General features: G+C 41.0%; 1 protein-coding gene across 1 annotated transcript in view; it reads left to right on the top strand.

The window, feature by feature from the left end:
* The window catches only part of LOC110976066 (uncharacterized), a 65,026-nt gene that overhangs the window by 1,642 nt on the left and 41,731 nt on the right, over positions 1 to 21,653 (top strand). Inside the window, exons 2-3 of the mRNA XM_022229029.2 lie at positions 20,993 to 21,115; positions 21,439 to 21,649. Of these exons, the coding sequence (XP_022084721.1) occupies positions 20,993 to 21,115; positions 21,439 to 21,649 (334 nt within the window). The remainder of the gene's footprint in view (positions 1 to 20,992; positions 21,116 to 21,438; positions 21,650 to 21,653) is intronic.

The raw sequence follows: 21,653 nt of genomic DNA, 5'->3' as shown, positions 1-21,653 counted from the left end.
CAAAGTAACAGGAGTTATAAAACAAAATTAAAAATTAAGCAATAAAAACTAAACATTAAATTTAAATATTCATAAAACGAAGAAATTAAATCTAACAAGTACAAGATAAGTAATAATCCTTAAATAAATATGGTGTCTTCATGCTGTTCATTATGTGCCATCAAGGGCGATAAGATCTGCACACAATGCTCCCAGCAGTAAATATTCCCAGGGAGTGAACAGATTTTTGAAAAGATTAAAAGGTTTGATAACGAAACTGCTGGCATTATGCGGCATATTTTTGATGGTAAAGGTTCCATTAGGGATACCCGTCATTATATTGTTTTAGTTAACGTGAGGTTGGAGTTGACTGGCTGAATAAACATTGGGAAACTGAGCGTTGCTGTGAGGTGACCTTATCTGAGTGTGATTAGTCCATCTTCATTCGGGTTTTAAGTTTCCAACAGTTAAAACATTAGAAAGTATATCCCTCGCACTCAATCGTTTCAATTTCCTTTTCATTCGTTTTGTCCCCCCCCCAAGTCAAGGTCCTTTACAAAGAACAGCTGTTTGAGGACTGTTTGGTGCACACCCAACCACTTTTTAGTCTTGGGTCCAAGATTCGGTTTCGTGGTGCTACAATCCGATACGCCCGCACTATGTGGTGCGGTGTATAACGCAATTCACTGTGTCAACCCCTTTTTTGCGGCGTACTAGCACTGATCGTACTGATTCTTCTGGTGGTGGATCGTGTCACGGAATAAACAGGAAGGTCTGGAAACCAAGACTACCAATTTTCATTCGTCGGTCACAATTTTCTTAACGATCTCACCTGGAAAGAAACTGGGTAATGGCACCTCTCAACTTGGACTTGCAAAATTTCCTTTAATAGAGATTCCAGCGAGGTAGGCTAAAATTGGATGACCGTATAATAATCAATTTTTTATCAAATTACTGTGGGGCAAGCTTTTCCCAACCTTTCATACAGACTACAGATTGATTTTCATCTTCGTCGCCATGACTTCCCGGCATTATCTTGAACCTTGAATCAGTCATTTGCACATGCCTCTAACAACAATAAAATGCTTTGAAAAATACCAGTAACATTTCATGGTAATCTATCTCTCCCTCTTGTTTTTTTTTCTTTTTTCTTTTTTTTTTTTGCACTGGAAAACAAAAGTAATTGCACATTTCGACGGATTTTCTGGGGGAAAAAGGCTTTCTATGTCAGGAAATCGATTAATTCACCCAAACCGGCAGCGGAAGACTTTTTAAGTGCCATTTTCCCCCGGAACGTGAAGAATTATATATGCAGAGTATTGGAAGGTAGTTGTAAGGTTCACACATTTGAAGCAAGATATGGGACGGAGCGAACCCCCCTAGCCTTTGTGTTGGTTATTGTTTGATCGGAATCTCAGGAATTCTTTACAGACTTTAGGGGGGACGTGTTAGGTCACAACAGTCTGGAGTGTGTATAGGGATTGGACAGGTAAGGGGGGTACCCCTCCGTCTCATATCTTGCCTGTTATAGGTTCACATCATGTCCCTGTTGTTAGTCTGTTTTGTAGTTCCGATGTAAAGGAGAAAACAAATTTAAATGCAGAGGATTAGGTGTGTTCTTAACGATCAATTCTTTGTCATACAACATTCCTACATAGATTCTTAAGGCAGGAGCCCGAAGGAACAGTACTCCTTAGTAGAACGTAACAGGCCTTGCATTAATTTACAGTGAACTAGGGCTAGCATGCATTGCTGTACATTATACCTTCATGCCCGTTTTAACCTAACATTACTCATCCCGCTTTGAGACATAGCACTGTCTTGACCATGCAAAGAGGCCTACAGTGCAAAATGAGTATAGCGCGAAAATATTTTCCTGACAGCCAGACTTTCTACGACAATTTAAAAAGAAAGCAGGTTGGACACAAGGTTTCCACTGTAAAATAGAATTAATAACAATAATATGTCCCATTTTGTAGAATCGTACGGGCATTGGATACTATTATATTCCGCTCCCTAACTCTCTAAATAGAAATATAATTATTACTACATGTATAGGACGCTTGGTTGCATGCAATCAAGTCTATGCAGCGCACGTTTTCAATTTCGTTTAAAAAGTAAACAAATATATAGCAGTGCGTCGGCGTTCATTTGGCAATGCTCGCAGTATTTTATTCGCGTTGAAGGAAAATTAAATTCTGAGTAAACATCATGTTGGTGCTTGAATGATTGTCTCGAAGTAAACGCGACTGAAACGTTAACACCCCTTGCGTAAACTCCATTACTTAGAACCTCAGTCGCTGAGCGAACGTTTACAGTCTTGTGTGTCATTTTCCCCTGATAGGCTGTTTTGTTCCATGATATTAAGCTATTTACAAAGTTCTTTGTCAGGCACAATCTATTTCAATATTTTCAAGATCCTGTTGCGGGGGGGGGGGGGATCTACGGCCATACGTATAGGCAATGTAAGTTAATCGAAGCCCATTTAATATCTAAACTCCATCGTACCGTAATTCGAGCTTGCTGCACGTAACGATAAATGATGCAACCCTGGATCCGAAGGCAAACACTGTGTGATACGGCGGCCCATCTCGACAATTGGGCATGGGCAGTAGGGTGTTTATTTTCAGAGACAGCAGAGGGACCACCAAAGAGGATTTTTAAGTTCAGGAACATGCCATACAGTTGTCCAAAGGTTGAAGGGTTCACTTTTTGTGAATGCCTTAAAGCTTTTCGCGAGGCGCTTCCTTTGTTAAGGCTAAAGTACTCGGATGAAGCTGGCGCTTCAGAAATCCTCTGTAATCAAATTGACTCCCGTTGATGGGGACCAATTTTGCAATGCCAATTCAGTTAAAGCTGAAATGAATTTAATTAGGTAGTTCTGGGTCTGACGAAAACAGCAGGGGCTTTGTTTAAAGAGCTGATGAAGAGTTCCAGTTTAATCCTTAAAAGTCATTCAGAAGAAAACACGTCACTTTTTCGTGTCCTGTTTTGTACAGCTCACGACATAACGTATGCGGCAATTTACGAATAACCGAATGGCTTTACCCTTTCGCCGATTCCCCGAAATAAACGGTCTGAGTCGAAATCGTTATAGCAGTAGATCTCTTTAGAGAAATTAGGCTCAAGAATTTTTTGAAGTTAAGAGTCAAACTGTACCAAAACAATTTGAATTCCGACTGGATTGAGCCACACTGTATTAAAGCAGTAAAAATGCACACAAGAAGAATATTTCTTTAAAAGCCTCCGACAAATTCGACAAATTCTATTCGAATTATGGTCCCCAAATTTTCAAATTGAAAATATTTCTTAGAAGGAGTTACTTGTTGTCTTATTGCCATGTACTCACATATCAAAGATTCACCAAAGAAAGGAAATTTAGAACAGCAAAATAAAAACAAAAAGGAATATTTCAGTTTTTGTGCAGAAAATCAATGCGACGTTTAGTTTTGTCCTGGAGCAATTTTAATTTTTGTTCAAGAAATGAATTGGAATTGGCAAAAGTAATGAAATAGCATTAAGTTCACATTGTAAAGGGCTGTATTACCAATAACTCCGCATAGACCCTTTAAAAGGAAAATTAACTGTTGGTTAAATGGAACACCAAGGTGCTTGTCTGCTTTCAAAACTGGTGCACGGGCGCTTCGGACTTGCCCTTACTGAAAAACAGAGGTCTTTTTCTCAGTGTCATTTTTTACTGTATACGTTAATCTTTTCATTACCAGATTTAGAAAACCTGAAACTGCACAAAAGATATAAACTAATAATTAAACAGTGGACTTCGCACTATAAAAGATGGTAACTTAAAAAAAAGTGCTTATGTTTTCTCCAAGTTCACTTGGTTTCGCGAGAGCACTATGAAAATGTCGATATCCTGGTCTCGGCTTTTTTTTTTGCTATTCATGAGGAAAGGACGCATGGTAAGTCGTCACTCATGGATCAATATAACGACCTATTTTTATTTGTGTGGTGAAACATGGCATGTTCCCGCCAAGCAGAATGTCACGACACACAACATAGAAATAACCCGACGCACGAAGGGAATATAAAATTGCTACACCAACAGACCGACAGGCAATTCCAGACCCTTTTAATCGATTTCTTTATCTGGCAATGAAACGAGTTTTGCATGTGAAGTTGAACATCATGAGCTACTGGCGCACGCGTCTTCTTACCCAAAAACTGAAGGTGCATGAAGCCAATTTGGGTCTGGACGTACCCTGCTGTAGTGGCGTGACAGGGATACATTGCGGGGAACTTGGGGCCCTCATTTTCTGGAGGGAGCACTCAGTGGTTGTTCACAGTGACCACAGCGGACTGCCACTTCTCTAATATCTGAGTGTATATGGGGCACACGGGGGACACAGGCCTCAAGCTGGAGAGGGGAGGGGTGCCCCAATGCCCCCTGCCCTGCTCAGCTGCATGATTGGACCAGTTTCTAGGTCCACTTTTTAATCCCTTCGTGCACACTGACTTCACTGCACTCGATCATCACATTGGCACCCAACTCGACTACCCACTACCGTTAGACACCTTTTCCAGCAAAATGCTCCTGTGGGAGGGGTTTTTGTAATACAATATGATAATATACACAAAGAAAGAGAACATCCTTATTTCTCATTATCTATAGCATAAATAATTCTTCTTGACCACACAGCCGGCTCGTTTGTTTGAATGCATTCAATCTTTGCTTCAGTCATTCTTTACTGGATTCATCAGGTATTCAATTTACAGTTTCATATGCCTATTTTGAAAACCCCTCTCTATTGTAGCAAGTTTTTATTTTTTCCTTTCTTCATCTTTCTTTTTTTTTCTCTTTTAACTGTTTGTTGCCTGTCTTGTCCTTAATCTCTTGTTTCATCCCCAATCAATGGATTTTTTGTTATTATTTCATTAAGGGCATTTCGACACAAGCTCCGGCTTTCTGTATGCGCCCCATGTTTTTTCCCTAAACATTACTTGTCCTTTTTAATCTTATGTAGCTTTTCCTTATTTCGTTGCTGATGTCTATAATTTACTTTTCTTGCTTATTCAGAGTGTAGTATAAATGCGAATGAATTGAAAATGAAAAAGACGGTCGGTTGAACTGGCTTGCGTAGGCAAGATAAAGGGTTAGAATCAGTTGGATTGTGGTTCCAATCCTGGATGGCCCTATCTATTTTGTTTCTTTGCATGTTTCTTGTTCGGAAATTTCTGATATAGCTTTTAATTTCTTGCCCCAAACTGAAACGCTGGAGTTTATTTCAGGGATATTAGGTTAACTACAACGCATGATTTGTGGTATGACGTTGGGAAGCCTCGCTTGTTAGCGTGGCACATGATATCATCCAATGGGATGACATATAAATGCCTGGTTTCGTCTATTGGTATTTTGCTGAAAAGGCCGCGTTCATTAACGGTGATAGGTAGTTGGATCGGGAGTAACGGTTTATTTCACTTCATGTTGATGAGTACTCTTTCAACTGTACAAATTTTGAACACGATCTACACAAAATAACTATAGCGAAGAGCGCAGTGGCGTAACTGTACGGGGGCACGGGGGGGCGTTCCCCTTAGTGGCAGAGTTGGTGACTCGAGTCATGTGACTTGGACTCGAGTCGGATTCGAGTCGCTATTTTTGTGACTTGACTTATAAGTACCAGCTTTGACTTGTGACTTGACTTGGACTTGCAAAACTTGACTTGTAACTTGACTTGTACTTGCAAAAAATGACTTGTTACTGTACCAACCCAAGTCAGACGCTACTCGACCAGCCCCATACATTTTTATAACTCGTAACTGGTAAATTCGTAAGTTGATGCTTGGTTCTTTTTGCTTGTTACAGCTGAACAAAATAATGTGCAAGCTTGACTTGTACTTGGACAAAGAGACTTGTGACTTGAATTGTGTTTAGACCAAATGACGAGTGACTTGACTTGCCCTGTGACCAAATGACTTGTGACTTGACTTGCCCTGTGACCAAATGACTTGTGAATTGACTTGTGTCTGGACCTGGACCTGCACGTAATGACTTGTGACTTGACTTGGACTTGAACAAAGAGACTTGTGACTTGACTTGTGTTTAGACCAAATGACGAGTGACTTGACTTGCCCTGTGACCAAATGACTTGTGACTTGACTTGTGACTGGACCTGGACTTGCACATAATGACTTGTGACTCGACTCGGACTTGCATAGAGTGACTTGCTGCCACCTCTGCTTAGCGAATGCCCGTGCCCCCGGCCGCCACCCATTTGGAATCTGTGAATAATCTCCGTTTAGTTTATCTGGCTATGAAACTGCAGCTTACTTCTGGTCAGACATGTCCGCAACGCATTGAAACCGGAGTGGACGTGACTTTCAAAGAACGTGACGCACCCTGACAACATGAGCTCTTTGCGGGATGCATGCACGGCGAAAAGTAAGTATAATTGAGTGAAGCCATATGAAGCAGGAAAAAGCAGTACTACAATCAATCATGCAGCTGCTGATGTCTCGCTCAACGCATCGGCTCTCGTTAACGTCCCCGGGCGGTCATGAGTGTGCACCTGGTTCTAGCAAACAGTTTCCCCATCAACAGAGGCATTGCTGTTGTGCCGTTGTCATGGCAGTCGGGCCTTGCGGAGGCTTTGTCGGTATTCCTCAGTTCGCCTCAGAAGGCAGTGGCGGATGGCTTGGAGCGAACAATAAGGACAGTACGACAGGTTGGATTTGTTTTTCCCCTTCCACTTCCGTGCAGCCTTGCTTGGCCACCTGTTCCTCCAACACTGTGCGTCTTTATATATTTTATATAACGGGTTTTGCCCTTACCCAACGTATATATTAATAAACACTATTAATAGATACGTTGGGTAAGGGCAAAACCCTTTATATAAATTAACATCTCCCCAACGCAAAAATACATCTTGGAAAACTGTGCGTCTTCTTGAATGCGTGCATTCGTCCATTTCACAGCGGATTATGTATACGAATCAATAATTGATGTGTTCAAGACGAATGGTCTACTTGAAAAGGAATTCAGCAGTGCAAATCCCTTAAAGCTCTGCTCCCTATCTTCAGTATTCTTAGAAATATTTCTTTCAAACTTTGAAGCTGTGGCCGCACACCTTAGCTTCAGGCCACGATTCTTCGTAGGTTTGGGAATTACAATTCTCTTTGCTTCTAGTTATGATACGCTCGGCCCTCCCCTGACTGACACATTTTCCTCCAAGATACATCTAGATTGAATAATCTGATTCGCGATGATCAGTCCGTTCTTCGAGAGAAATGAATGCGTGTTGGGAATTTAGCTTATTCACAAATTGACACAGTTTTGTGGCAACTGCACTTTGACAGCCCCGAAGAAGTATTCGTCATCATGACAAATGCACCCGTTGCTAAGAGGCCTGTTACAGCCGTCAAAATCCCGCCTCCGCGTGATTCTCAAAGACTTTGCACTTTGTATGTAGACAGTCTGCTTGAAAATCCCCTTAGCAACCGCCAAGAAAGGCGCACGACGTTGAGACCACCCAAGCGGCTACTTATTGGAGCCTTAATAATGTCGGTCCGCTTTCCAGTTTCATGGCCGTGCTTGAATTGCTTCATGCTCTATTTCATGTGCCTTTTTAACAAAGACCTCCTCCGCCAGAGCTAGATGTGCGTGCACACCTGTGTGTCTCAAATGGACACACTGAGTCAGAAAAAACGGAGTAGTCACTGCAGGCTTCTGAAGCTCTGCTGCATGTGCCTACGGAGCGATTCTTACTCTCTCGACAGAAGGTGTGGTCAATCACTAATTGCCATATGATGTCTGTTTCAGTGCATTCTATTGGTATCGATACTGTTACTGGTGTCGCTGCCAAGTTGCCTTTTCTGCCGTTATGCAAGAGCCTCACTGTCTGACTGGGGCACTCAAATGATTTGGCCAGAGTGTTAAACAATACCTTTTTGTTGTTTGTTTTCCAAATTCTGATCAAGTTGCATTCTCTGGGCCGACTCAGGTCCACGTAAGGAATGGAGGCGTGCCCAGCGGCCGTCACCCATCAGTCTTCTTATTATTACTGCTCGTTAAAAGTTGGCTTTGTAAAAGTAATTTTCATTAGATGGGCAAATGACCAAATCCTGGCTGTTATGGAACAGATGCGAAACTAAAACATTTAAGTTTTAAAGGTAAATACTTCAAGTGGACTTTGCTGCCCACGTAGTGTTGCAAGGATTTAAATTTATTGCGAAACCTAGAAAAGGGTGGACGAATACTCACCCACTCTGTAATTTTACCTTGTTGTTCGTATTACGTTTTGCTATTGCGTTTTCCTATTGCGCGTATTGATACTCATTCCGCTTGTTTGTCTTCAAAACAGTTCCTTTTTCTATTCATGACATTTGCACATCATAATCCATATCGTTTGCCTTGGTTTGCTGTGTTTGTCAGCATTTAATGTAAAGTGCTGTGAGCTAGTTTTTTGTGGCATTAGGTCGTCAATATGGTGATCTGATATATGAAATCATGATTGTTTGCCACTTTGTGCAGGTGATAAATGAAACACGGACCCCAGCAAACCCCTTTGATATTAACTGACATTGCCGATCGGTTGCTTAAGGGAAACCTGCAGCTGAGTCAATAGGTAAAAGTCCATAATACTCGCAAATTTGTTTCATTATTAAATTTCAGATCTTTATTTGACCACTGTGGGTATAGAGGTTGTAGAGCTGTCCTTATTGTTCATGTATTGATTGTGGTTGGCTAGGATTTCGTTTTCAGTGTCAAGTACGTCGTTTTTTCTGGACTAATGAAAACTGTTCGCTGCAGAGTCTGTAACCAAATGTACACACTGTGTGGGTAGAAGCTGAAAGTAACTTCTTTTATGTTCTTTTTTATTCTGTATATGAATAAATCTACAGAGAGGCAAATTAACAGAACGGATTCTTTTGAGACAAGTAAAATGGAAGCATAACTGACCAACAATTGGCAAAATGTGTTGAGAAATAAGCCCTTTGGAGCGCACAAGATAGGCTACTGACTTTTAGTCCATAAGGCAATCCTAGAGGGGGAAACGACGGGAACTTAATGAGAACCAGAATTGATTAAGATTTCAGCAACAGTGGTTTAGCAGAGTAGGATGAGATTCATATTAAAGTTATTTAGTGGTTTGAGCTTTCAGGTAACACCCTCTTTAGACATGCCTCTCAAGGACCTCTCGGAATTGTAAGAAAACCTTTCTCCATCGTATGGAGCTATTGCCTAAAGCTCCCATCACACTTAAACATGATCTTGCTGCGTCCTTAAAAAATGGGGGGGGGAGCGTGGTCAATCTTGGTGAGATCTTGTATATCGTAGTAGGAACTCAGTGGGAACTAATAAAGACGCGGTAGGGTCTTCGTGGACGGGAGGTCGTGCTAAAATTTAGAGTATATACGTAGTACTTAGGGTTGCAGTGGCTTCGAATCGCAGTGGCAGCGTATCAACCACTTGCTGCCGGGTGGTTTGAAAAATGCAGTGCACATAATCGGGACTTTTTCAAGATTTCAGTTTTCAAAATTCTTTAAAAATTCATCATTTCAATTAATACCCTACGTAAAGACAGCATACACATGATGGTCTGGGTGTATCAGTATCACATTAAGATCATTGGGCCTATATAGACGTATTACAAGCGCAGCTCGATTGGGAAGAATTTTATGCCGTTCCCACAATGTTAATGGAGTTGCTTCAAACGTCGACTTTCTGTCTAATTCACATTTCACACCATTATTTGAAATAGACACGACGAAAGTTCGACGTTTGAAGTGGGACTTTTACACGCAGTAATATCATCTTATCTTGATCTTTTATGTCGCAGTCCAATCGTAATGAAGTCTTTTACATCGTGGAATGGTCCAATTGCATCTTAGCCGAGTCGGACGCACGCTCAGTTTAATCGTGCAGAGAACGTAATGCGAATTTCATACACGCGCCGGTACGCAGTAAAAACCTAAAACGATCTTGGAAGAACAATTTTTAGGACAATCTTCTAAGTTTCATGCCGTCCTGGACACGTTCTAATTAAATTTTACAATGTAGCGGGGTCTTCCTGGTCGTCGTCAGAGCTTGATGAGGACATAAAGAAATGGCTTCAATAGTCCAACATCCCGCTCCTCTGTTATAGCCGAGATGAAAATTTAGATGATATATAATATTGATACACGGTCCTGTCGGTACCAAACAGTGTTCAGCTTGATAAAAAGACATAAAACAGTCTGTGTAGAATCGCCTAGCGTGTAAATTTCCAGCTCTGTATACAGGCACTCGTGTGCGTACAATGGCTGTGAATTACAAGTTGGGTAAGGAATTATCCAAAGAGATGGTGTGCATTACATGTGGATTTTGTGACCAGTGTTCTCAGCAGGCAAGGGGTGTTGACACCTTGTGTTCTGTTTTGAGCCTCCTCCGAGTGAATGTCTGGATCGCATTTCTAGCGGCAATGATTTAATCAAACTAGTGTAAATAGCAATTAGAGGATGGAAAAAGACACATTTGTTTTGAGAAAAACATACAATGTATATGTATATTTTAAAAGTTTTACCGTATAAGCGAAGGAGTGGTTTCAACTAACGTTGGCCTTGGAAGAATCCTACTTATTATTCAACAATAATAAACAAATGACATTATAAAAATGAAACAGCAATTATATTAATGATAAAAAGAGGATATTGTGAAAGGATTATTATTGTACATCCAATGTAATGCATTACCTGAGTGGCCATCTGTCCGTAACAATCGGACATTCTGACGGACCTGACTCCCCCCCTGGAAAATTTCCTGGATCCGCCCCTGGATAACTAAAGTTTTTCGTCTTTTGTTTCTTAAAAAATGGCTACAGTTTCTTTCCATTAACGTTGTTCTTAGGTTAGGTGCTGTAATGCCAACACTTAGGGAAGTCTGGTGTGCTAAACAATTCAAATAACACTGTTCCTAAGCAGACAGCGATTCGTGAACGTGCTCCACCGTGTGAAGTTTGAATTAACTGCAAGGGTTGTTTTAAGAACCAACATCGCCCCTTAAGACTCCTCCTCATCCAAGACTTAAGTCTGACATTTAGCCACTTGTGTGTATGATTTTGTTTACATTTTCTGTTAGCGGTGAGGTCCTTGTCCAGCGGGAATGTTTGCTGACTTCGTTATAGTTAGCATTCTCGTTTTTTCGAGCAAGACCATACATTTCCCAAGCAATTCTGCTGGTTAATAAAAATTGAAAACGCACTTTCAAAGTTTGAACTGTCATCTTTCTTTCGGCTTGAGGAACCTCGATTCTTAATAATGTTAAGAAGATTGTGGCTTGTTTGCTCTCCAATTTGAAAGGTCCACCTCATGAAGTCAGTAATACTTAAGCATTTTGAGGTGAAAAAGTTAAGTTTGACGGCCAGACTATTTAAAAAGGTTAGATATGCAACAAACATGTCCAAGAGAAAAACGCAAAAATGAAGAGTTAAATCGTTCCAACTGCCACATTAAAAACTTCTTTGGCTGAAAAACTAAGGAGAAGGAGAATAACCTAAGAAGACGACGACGGAAAAGATTTGTGTCGAAATCCTTGGCTCATATTGATGGCTTGTATATATTCACAGCTGAAATGTATATACACACGTTTCAAAAATGGCTGGCGCGTCAGATGTAAAACTTATTATTTTTAACATTTCTGTGTCACTCTAATACATAAGGTTGATTTCCTTTTGCCCAGCCCTTTGAAATATGAAAAGTAATCAATCTAAAACACAGATTTTTCGGCGATGAAGGGGCCATGTGTACTTTTGTACAGGCAGACTGCCCATTCCTCTGGGTAAATTGAGGGCAAAGCAAATTGGCTAAGGTATGCATGAAACAAAATGTAAAACCAAAATAAACTGAGACAATGTGTCATCGTTTTCTGTCAGACCAGGACCACTGCAACTGGCACAGCGATAAATGTAGGTCGAACGGGGATGAGTGATTGAAAGAGATCATTTTTAACACAAGAACTCTGAACCTTTGATAAGGATATTTGGCAAAACTGCGGTCTTAAATCACACACGCTATTTCTGTCAAGCTTCTCGTCCGAAATAGAACCAAAGGCTTATACGTGTTACTTCAACATAAGGAGTTGTTCAAGGACTACTAACCAAACATCACTAGGTATTACGAATGAGCTGATTTTGAAGCCTGCTTATCTACAATTTATGTGACGCAGTTTGAAGAACTGACAAAGGAATTCTCATCCTCTGCAAAAAGAGACCCAAACCAAAATATCGTGAAATAAATGCAGCTGACCCTCGGTTGATCAGCTGCACGAAAAATGTGTTGACAAGATTTTGTGAGTTAGACATTGTGCGATTGCCACGACAAGACACCATTTGCGCATTAGTTTCGTATTTTCGTGCATTTTTCTTCAATTTGTACATTTATATAAGGCCATAAGCCCTACGAGATTTGCCGCGATTCATCACCAACACGCAAGTCTTGGAAAGCCGCTGGTCAGTGCATGGATGCAACATAGCAGGGGTGATTTTGTACTGCGTAGAAGCTATCGAAACCGGCGCCAATTTGACTCCAGAAAGCAAGATGACTTGATAATTTGATAGAACGCTATGCCATGAAGTCATTAGCGGTCACTTTATTGCGATAAGCAATCAATTACTAGGAAACCATTTGTGATATTAGTGGATTAGCAATTTCCAGTTCATCTACTTTCCTTTGAATTCCACTGGCCTCGTGTATCCAGTCATTTAGTGTGCTTAATTGTGATCATTACAAACTATGAACCACCAGACCCTTCGCTTTGACCTCGACTGCAACCTTCTGAAAATTTATTACCTCAGTGTTATAATGTCACTCCATGCGTGCAATTTGTTCACGTGTATTGCATGCCAACAGGTCCTCGTAATAAAGACTAGCCTGCTGAAGAAAGTGTGCACAGCCTGGTAAAAGACTCGCCAAGGCAGCCATGGTGTCATGGCAGAACCATTGGTCCAACCGGCGGAAATCGTCCGACGTTTTGTCCAAAGTATGTTGTTACTCAGCTACATGACGTCACCAACACCACGAAGTAACACAATTCTATAGACGTGAGCGCGCTTCAACGCGTATTTTATAGCAATGGCCTGGCGTAAAATGAGCATGCTAAACGTTTTCGCAGGAGCTCGCGCGTAGAACTGGAAACTAATTTTAGAGACTGGAGAACGGCTCCTGGTGTAGTGCCCAATAGAGAAAGGCAGTTGCAAACCATTATCGACTTGCATTACGTGGAAACTAGGAAATGGGTGCTGTAGAATTGTATTAAGGAACACGCCAAATGGATGGTGAAACCAACATGATTGCAAGTGTTCCATATGTGACTGGGGAATAGACGCACGAGGGCATCCACTGATGGCCCTTAATAACGCTTTCACGCCCGCTGGGAAGTGTGGAAGATGATCTTTCTTGGGAAAGTGATGCCACATAAAATTTTATGGAAATTTAAGATTCAGATGAAAAGGCATGAACGGAGGCTGGACCTCCTTATGAGGGAGCTTAAAAGAAAAGATCATGTTACACCACATGCAATCAAATCGTTTATTGCTACTTGCAGGAGACGAAAAGAGAAAAATTGATTGACACATGGTCACAATGCTCAGATGTGCATGACTAAATGTATTCTTGGTTAAGAATTTGTCAATGAAAGAATTATCAAACAATTCTTTGGAGGGAAAACCCATGAATATCACTTTAGTTCGGGCATATTTACATCAGCGTCTGTCTTCTAAGTAGAGCCACATCAGACCATTGACAACATCCTCAAAAAGAGATATTATGAATTTTATTTATCTCTCCATGACACAATGAGTCCCCACCTGGAACAAAAGAGGGCATAGTTTTCCTAGCAACTAGTCCCCTTTGGTCGGAACTGCCCCTGGCTGTTCGCAAACTACTAGGAAATGTGTGCGTTACGGTTGCGTGGCTACCAGCAACAAAAACACTCCCAACCAACATGGCTCTTTTTAACCGATGAGGAGGTGCTTCTGCTCATGGCAGAGTGGTGCAGGAAAGATTACTTTCATGGAGGGTTACCCTTGAGTATCAGTCTTGGCATTTCCGCCTTCGTAACGTTGATCCCGTCCTCGATCAGCATTAAATTACAATAAACCGTCAAGATCCTTAAGTGGTTTTATTCAACTTGTATGTACATGTCCGTTACATCCCTTCAATTTAAATTAACATGTAATTGAAAAATCACTCTTTATTTGATAACTTGTACCCTCTGGCTGCAGCATTCCATTCTTCAAAAATTACTTCGGACAACATGCACGTTCAGGTATATGCACGTACGCGATAGGATCGATACATGTAAATGTGATGACATGACAATAGACTGTAAGCCGTCGCATTGCACTTCGCGAACAGCGAATTTCGGATACACAGAATATTTTCATCGGTCCCGCGTATTCCGTAAAAGTAGATTCGAACAGAGTCAGCACCACACTTTAATGCCGAGGTTTGTCAACCAACGTTGAGAGAGACTGGTGTGACTCTCTCGAGAAGACAAATTGTCATCCTGAACGCCCTCTGTATACAATACCTAAAGCGCCTCGTTACATGTTCGGGGACGTCGCCAGACACAAAAAGGTCAGAAACAAGACGGACTTCATACAGTAAATATGCACTGCCAAATAGATAGAAGCCAGGAATCAAAGTTGCCACAGCTTTCACGGGGCTTAGTCTGGCTAGCAGTGGTATTAAATGCAGTAATGAAGTTCAGAATTATTTTTTCGATTAGGCCGGCATGATCTTGTCATATAGATAAGTTAAGATGTCATAAAGATAATATGCCAATAAACCAGGTTTTATCTTTGATTGAGCATGAAACATAAGAAACCGTACAAGAAGGATTGTGGCAAAATGTAAAGACTGCAGAAGATTGAAAGACTGAAAATGATAAAGAAACTATACCTCGTCAGAATTGCAAGAAGTCACACTGGATGATACACTGGGCACGTTTTCAAGCGTTTAGACCTGAAAATGCAAGTTTAAGTTACAGGATTGGAAGTTGTGGTCAACATGAGTCAATGTTGACAGCCTAAAATAATTTACCGAGGAATAACTTACCGACCTTAGGTATGCCGAAGATACAACCTTGCATGATAGACCATTTAAACAGTTTGGACTCTACCGCAATGTTCAGATGATTAAGACTGTGATTGGCGGAGCTCCAACAGAACAAACCAGTGAAGTTGCCGGAGAGGAACTAAAACAAGTTTCAATTCCCTTGGATTTTTAATTGTACTGGAAGATAGAAGTACAATCAACTCCAAACAACAGTGACAACGCATTCAAATACCTGGAACGGCAAGTGTATCGCCAGAAGCACCTAGATTCACCGGTGCGTCCAGTTGCCGTGTACATAGGTGTGAGTCTTGAAGTGTAGGATTGGCGGGTAGAAAGAGCCGTTATCATCAGCTTTTGAAATGTGGTGGAGGAGGAAAGTATTTAGAATTAAATTAACATGCAAACTACCTCACTGAGCAGTAACCCACTCTAATCAATCAGATTTTACAGCAGAAGCTTCAGAACTTCGGTTAAATTTGTAAAGGAGAATGAGAAAACCTTGGCAAAAACTTATCATTAAGAACGCTTTGGAAGGAACGAAGGAAAGGAAGAGCCAAACTCAGATGGAAACATGGTCCATCTCCTAACGAACTCTACCAGTAAACAAAAGATGTGTCTGTGAATGTCAATCATGATTCACATAACGAAGACAATTTTGCCTAAATGAAATATGCCCAGTTTTGACTTGCCTTAACTTCAAGGCTCTTTTTTTCCTGCTTGCTAGTTTGTGGACGTAAACGGTCGACGATGTCTAGAGGCCAATTTACCTCTTGTTGACATTTTGTCCACTGCATTCTTGTTTGAGTTCAAACAGTGTTATTTTGAGAAGTCACCAAGGTTGGGATACGCAAATTGGCGAGATGTAAAGACTTCCCAAGGACTGCGGCGGTGAAACTCATTTCATTATTTCATTGATTGTTTATTGTGAACGTGCCTGGAATAAGTGGATTCTGTTTAAAACGCAAAGAAAATGCACACCGGGGAAATCAAAGTGCGGGCTTCGTAATTTGCGTTGAAGAGTATGTATGCTTTGGAACTTAAATAAAAGTTTATTGAAAAAAAAAGTTCTTTCATGTTGCTGTTTGGGCACAATGACAAGAATGACGCCATCTGAGGTGTAATCTGGACAACGTGGCTCCACTATCAGCAGACTATATCAAATTATACCTGCGCTATCAAGCTGTCCATTAAGCAACGCGGTCGACAAAAGCAACATCAAATAAATGGTTCATTATATACACAGCAAAGAAAAAAACCAAGGCAATTTTGTGGCGAATGCATATAAACGACTTTAGAAAATTGAAGACAAAGGCGACATGAAGTGCTTTTCATGAGCAGGAGATCTTCTGATTAGCTGGATGACAGATTTGTAAGATCTCCTCTATCGCCGCGGCTGTCGGAAAATCCAGACTCGTGAACTTCACTCGGGGGGAAAAATCAAGAGAAGTCGGAATCTAGTGAAATTATGACACTGCCAGGGAAATGCAAACGGAATAATTAGATTGTGAAGACATTTCTCTAATTTTGCACTTTTTGCCGGATATCAAGGCTCTTGCTTCATTGAGATCGTGTTGGGTCATTATTGTTTTTTCTGTTCATGTCTTTTTCTTACCTTTCTATTATTGAATCAGCATGCATTAGAATATTTGGGTGGAAGATGGTATTTGTACGTCATGATCGCGAGGGATGCACAACCCCCCCTCAGACTTAAATCGATGGAGAATTAAAAAGGAAAAGAACAGGGAGTTGGCTTATTAGACTCAGTGTGACACCTTCCTTAGGAATTCTGGGTGCCTGCCAGCCTTGAGAGGCAATCCGCCGACTCAGTAAATGGTCTTCCTTGGTTTCGCATGGCCACCTTTGATTGAACTGTCAACGGATAATGAATGTGGCAATTGACGAGGAGCCCATCCGCCCAAGTTTTGCACACCTTGGAGACCAATTCGAGGATACAACAGAGACTGTGCTTGATCAAGATACAAACTGGTGTGCATCGTTCCTCGATTGTCCTTTTTGATTAATTTCACCAATTCCAGCGTGAATTTTTTTCAGTTTGTAATTATGCAAGTGTTCGCTTCGCGCGTGTGGATGACCCGCTCCGTTTACTTGTAGGGATTTCGTTCTTCCACTCAAGGCCTCATGTAAATGTGTTTGGATTGGTGGAGCGTGGTGCTGACGTGCAAACAAAATTAAGGCGCAACGCAATTTCAAACAAACCACGTGCACCGTCGATGGATATTTGGGACTAGAATCGAATCCAAGCACAACGATACGCCAGTTCAGAATGATTGTCATTATATTAGCGTCTGGCTGGTTTCGGACCTTTTCCATAGTCAGTGGTATTTCTCCAAGCTAGACAGCTTGCCGGACTCAGTTTTAATCTTCTCAGATTGACATTTTACGCTTTTATTCAACGATTATATTTAACTGTCAGAACATGACCTTTCTCTTGCAAAATTTTATTTAGTTTGGTTTTGCCCCCTCCCCGTTCGTTCTTGGTCATGAACATTGCTCCAGAGCTATTCATTATTTTAATAATGAAAGTGATTACATTATTTTCATAGATAAAAGTGTCGTGTACCTGTTTACTCGTACAGATACCAAATGATTTAAAACTAAAAGGTGTAAATTAAAGCTAGACCTGTTTGAATATTGAGCCTAAATGGCTTTGGTAAGATTCAAAGAACAGTGTGTGATTCTGTGGCGGCAGACTGATCAATTAAACAGGCTCGCCCGCGATGTCTGGTTACCTACAGACAAAAGTATAACTTTAGGTTGGAATATCCGCCATCCTGGGAAAGTCGTTGTCGAGAGAGGTTTAGCACACAACGGAAAAGATTACTTCTGGCGCTTTCAATGTGCGTAGATTGGGAATATCTCGTTAAAATCCACGCAAGGCCGTACTGCATTGGATGCGAGCAGGTATTTGGATTTAACAAAGAGGGTATTTTCATCCGCGCCTGATATTCTTCAGTGAATCCAAACAAATATTGATGTGGTCAATTTGATGTAACAATTGATGCGACAACCAACTTATAATGCGACCAAGGGCTGCAGGAATGCGAGAACTAATCCTCCGAATCTACAGTTTCAGAAGAAAAGGCATTAGAGCTTCCGTCGGCAGTATAATTCGGTAGAAGACAACTGGCAAGGTCAGCCTTTCATCCACCTGATCACAATCAGTAATTGGTTTAGGTTTTACTCTGTATAATTTCCACTATTGTCCCCAGTCCGAATATCATGTCAAAAACGTGTGCCAGCAGTGGACGCTGGTAATGTGATTTCCGTGGTTTCATCAAATTTTAGATCGATTTGTATTCATGTATCCAAGGACAGTGGTTCTGAATGTGGTATCCGACCTCCAGATACGTTTTTTGTGGGGGTTGTTGTTGGCACGGTACTTTGGGACTTCTTACCTACTAAAACAAGTTCATGAGATGGTCTAGCAGGGTATGTTTCGTACGGCAGTCCTACTGCATGATAAGGGTTGGAACTAGTTTCGATAAACTGTTGACAGATATAAGACACAATATAAAATGGTATAAGCCTACGACATAGTACAAACATAGAAGCCGTCTACTAAGAAAAATCAACCATTCGAACTACAGTGTACATTATTTGTACCTTAATCTGCTGCTAAGAACGTAAGTATTAGAGTGGTACCGTCGATCCGATTAATTATTCTTTAAAATTCTTTAAGGTGCTGTTAGTTTCAGCCACGTTTCAAAATATTCACATTTTATGTTAAAGGCTGGGGAATTTTGTGCTGCGATCTTTGATAGAGGCACAGTACCGTAAGTGGACACGCCACCTACAATTAAAATGATTTTATAACAAAAGGCAAAGAACCACCATTTTCGTGTAGTCCAAGCTAGCATTAGAGAGAATTAGGGCATTCCTGACGGGAAAAGAAGGAACTTCTCAGTGTAGGTTTTAAGTTTTGATTTAATAGAGCTTTGAAGAAAACAGGTAAATCGTATTAAAGCATGAATGCATGCACACTGACGTCATAATACTGGTGCCTCAACCCATGTGCACGATATGAAACCTCGGCGCGGGTTATATGCAGAGTACCAATAGCCATTTTACACTATGAAGCAGTTACTGCACCTCGGGGGCGGTAATGAAATTGAGAATCTCGTCGAAGGTCGGGTTAAATCACAGGTTTCAATTTCTTCACGAGTTTGTTGTGGTACACGTCATCAGATTACAACAAAAGAACCGTTCAATGGCTCTTCGACAAAAGCACGCAATGCGATTCAACTTTTACAATGAAATTTATCCCCTTGACGAGGAAACAGCCCTTTGCGAGCGAATTCCCTACCGAGAATGAATTTGTGTGGTTATTGTACGTCACAGTAAACTCAGACGCACAACCCCCCAGTTACTTTGAAGTAATACAAATTCGCCGTATTGTCAATTTAGCGATCTATTCTTGTCATTTTATTAAATATCAGATCAATGAGCATTTAAACTCCAGCTGTTTACTAAAGATATGAATTTCCCTCAAAGCTTCGAATTTTCGTTTTCGTCCTAGCTGTAACAATTTCGAAAAACAGCGAGAGAAAGACAATTTACGGGTGTGTTTCGGTCCCTTCCTTCCAGAAGCGTGTAAAAAGCCCCTTAATGTAGCCCCACCACCCAGACAGACTGGGTTTACATAAGAATTTCAAATATTTTCTGCTCCCCAGACAATGCTGTCCTCCCCCCCCAAAAAAAACCTAAATTGGTTCCGGATCCGCCCTTGAGGGCTTTCCTATAACATTTGAAATTTTTCAATCCTGTGGCGTTAAGATCAACACCATGACAATTAATTCCGACAAAATGAATATCTGCTTCAAGAAAATTCTCCTCAACTTTCACCTCTTCAGATCCTAGATACTGATTTTCAAACGGTTGAATGTATGAACATTAATGGAGTTTTGGTTAGTTCAAACCTCCAACAGAACAAACGTGGAATATTTATATAGGCAAACAATAAAACGTTTACGCTTAAATTACTGAAAAAAATTTACTATACCTATTTCTGACCTGTTAACAGCGTGTATAAAAGGTCACATCCGGCCCCTCACTGCATATGCTGAACAAAGTTGGAATGCTGAATTAACTGAAACTCAGGTTGAGAAATTGGAGAGCATTCAAAAACGTGCCCTGGAAACCATCTTGGGAATTGATTGTATTGACTTTGGACAGGTCCGGATAAAATGTAATCTTGCCTTTCCGCTGGGCTTTGCATTAAAATTGAAGAACTCTAACGTGTTTCGTGAGTGGTTACCACGACCAAGACAGAGTCACGTGCAATACTAAAATGCAAGAACATGCGTTATGAGAACAGTGCCATCCAATGTTTTGTAAGTCTTGTAAACAGTTAAATCTTATACTTTTCAGTGTACTGTAATTTTATATTTGCGTTTTATTCTACATTTTAGTTCTCCTCTTTTAATGCATTTTTCTTCTATGTTGTAATCAGTGCTTCTTCAATTTGTTTATTTGGATGTATACAATGTGGCAATTTAGTCTCCGCCTGCAAACCTAGTGCTCTTAATAAACCATGAAAATATGATAATAAGACAGCATGTGTGGACGTGTTCACTTCTCGACCACTCGGCGCATCAGAGACGTCTCCGTTCAAGACATTTTGCGCTTGTGAGTTTGTTTCCACATTCATTAGTGGGCACTGAAGGAAAGTATGTCCCCAACTGAAATCTCATACATGAAAGAATAACAGGTTTTGACTGAAGCTATTAACAAACTTGAGGTATATCGCAACATGTACGTGTTTCAGTCGGTGAATTACACAAGTGAAAGAAACAACTCTCTGCTAATAACCTACAGGCACGTGCAGTCAAACCTGCCTCTTTCTGTTTCAAAATGCAATACACATTGGATGTTCAACGTCATATGGTATATGAGCATATTATGGGAGTTTGAACCTGCAACTGATGCATTTTTCTTCCTTAAGGACAACCTGGACACAGACTTTGATGCTGGTGGACAGGTGTCCATGGGACTAACAGCCACAACCGTCGTGTCACAGTGGACGTGGGCAGCTACCCTCCTCCAATCGTCAGCAGTAGCAACGACGGTAAAAAAACGAATTCGATGAAAGCCGATCTTGTGATTGTTTATATACATGCAGTTGTCTTTTGTTTCTGTTATATTATTGTGCGAATTCCCTTAACCATGAAACATGAACCCAACCCTGTACAGCAAAGAACAAAATGTAACAAGGAACCGACCTTAACCCTTCCATTTTGCCTGAAACCATTCAGACCTGGACATTGCTTTCAGAAAGTAGGGCCACACGGCATATAAAGTTGACTTGCTTCTCCAAACGCGACCAACCGTTTGGTTTAACACAAGTGTTTTGGCATGTTGATGCGCCAAACTACATCTGTCACTCCACAGACGGGCATCAGTGGACCCTTCTGGTACGCTGCAGGGGCGACCATCCCTCTTCTCCTTTTTGCCACCCTTTCAGCCCAGATGAAGACGCGTGCCCCGGGAGCCAAGACTTTCCTCCAGGTCATCATGGCGAGGTTCGGACCGCGGACTCATCTCGTCTTCTGCTTCTTCGCTCTCCTGACCAACATCATAGTGACGGCAATGCTCATGCTTGGTAA

This window comes from Acanthaster planci, linkage group LG08, assembly GCF_054643075.1.
Source record: "Acanthaster planci isolate LZ-2023a linkage group LG08, COTS_SCS, whole genome shotgun sequence".
Lineage (NCBI taxonomy): Eukaryota > Metazoa > Echinodermata > Asteroidea > Valvatida > Acanthasteridae > Acanthaster > Acanthaster planci.
Note: the sequence above shows the minus strand (reverse complement) of the source record. Positions and strands in the feature narration are given on the sequence as shown.